Source organism: Nestor notabilis, unplaced genomic scaffold (genome assembly GCF_000696875.1).
Source record: "Nestor notabilis isolate BGI_N333 unplaced genomic scaffold, ASM69687v1 scaffold22529, whole genome shotgun sequence".
In the NCBI taxonomy this organism is placed as follows: Eukaryota; Metazoa; Chordata; class Aves; order Psittaciformes; family Psittacidae; genus Nestor; species Nestor notabilis.
Window position 1 is genome coordinate 793 of NW_009944468.1, and position 531 is coordinate 1,323.

The 531-nt window shown below is 60.1% G+C and overlaps 1 protein-coding gene across 1 annotated transcript in view; it reads left to right on the forward strand.

Annotated features, from left to right (window-relative positions):
* Positions 1 to 70: 70 nt before the first annotated feature.
* The window catches only part of LOC104411895 (POU domain, class 5, transcription factor 1.1-like), a gene marked incomplete at both ends in the record, with an annotated part of 1,569 nt that continues 1,108 nt past the window's right edge, over positions 71 to 531 (forward strand). Inside the window, 2 exons of the mRNA XM_010022440.1 lie at positions 71 to 202; positions 333 to 394. Of these exons, the coding sequence (XP_010020742.1) occupies positions 71 to 202; positions 333 to 394 (194 nt within the window). The remainder of the gene's footprint in view (positions 203 to 332; positions 395 to 531) is intronic.

Genomic DNA, 531 nt, shown 5'->3' on the forward strand with positions numbered 1-531 from the left:
CACACACAGGCAGCCCCTGCTCCTGGCAGCTCCTGAGCAAGGGTTGTCCCCTCGGGTTGTCCCCTCTCAGCTTCTCTCTGCCCCTGCCAGGATGCGCCAACCTCGGAGGAGCTGGAGCAGTTTGCCAAGGACCTCAAGCACAAGCGCATCATGCTGGGCTTCACCCAGGCTGACGTGGGGCTGGCTTTGGGCACCCTTTACGGTGAGGGCCCACTGGGGGGAAGGGAGAGGCCTTGGAGTGGGGGGAAACACCTGAGCACCTTAACAACCTGCGAAGGAGGTGGCAAGCACCAGCCCTGCGGCTCCTGTTAAGTACTTGGTTAAGCCGGAAGGGTTTGAGAACAAGGAGCTGTTTTTAAATGGCTGCAGCTGCTTCTGGAAGAGTGTTTCAGTGGTTTGACCCTGTGCTGAAGCACCAGGGAGAATGCCTTGCCTTGTCCCCAGTCCCGAGTGACAGGGGATGCTGGAGGGGGACTCTGGGGGATGCTGGTGGGGAGCTGGAGAAGTGTGTGATGTCCTTCCTGCCCGTGT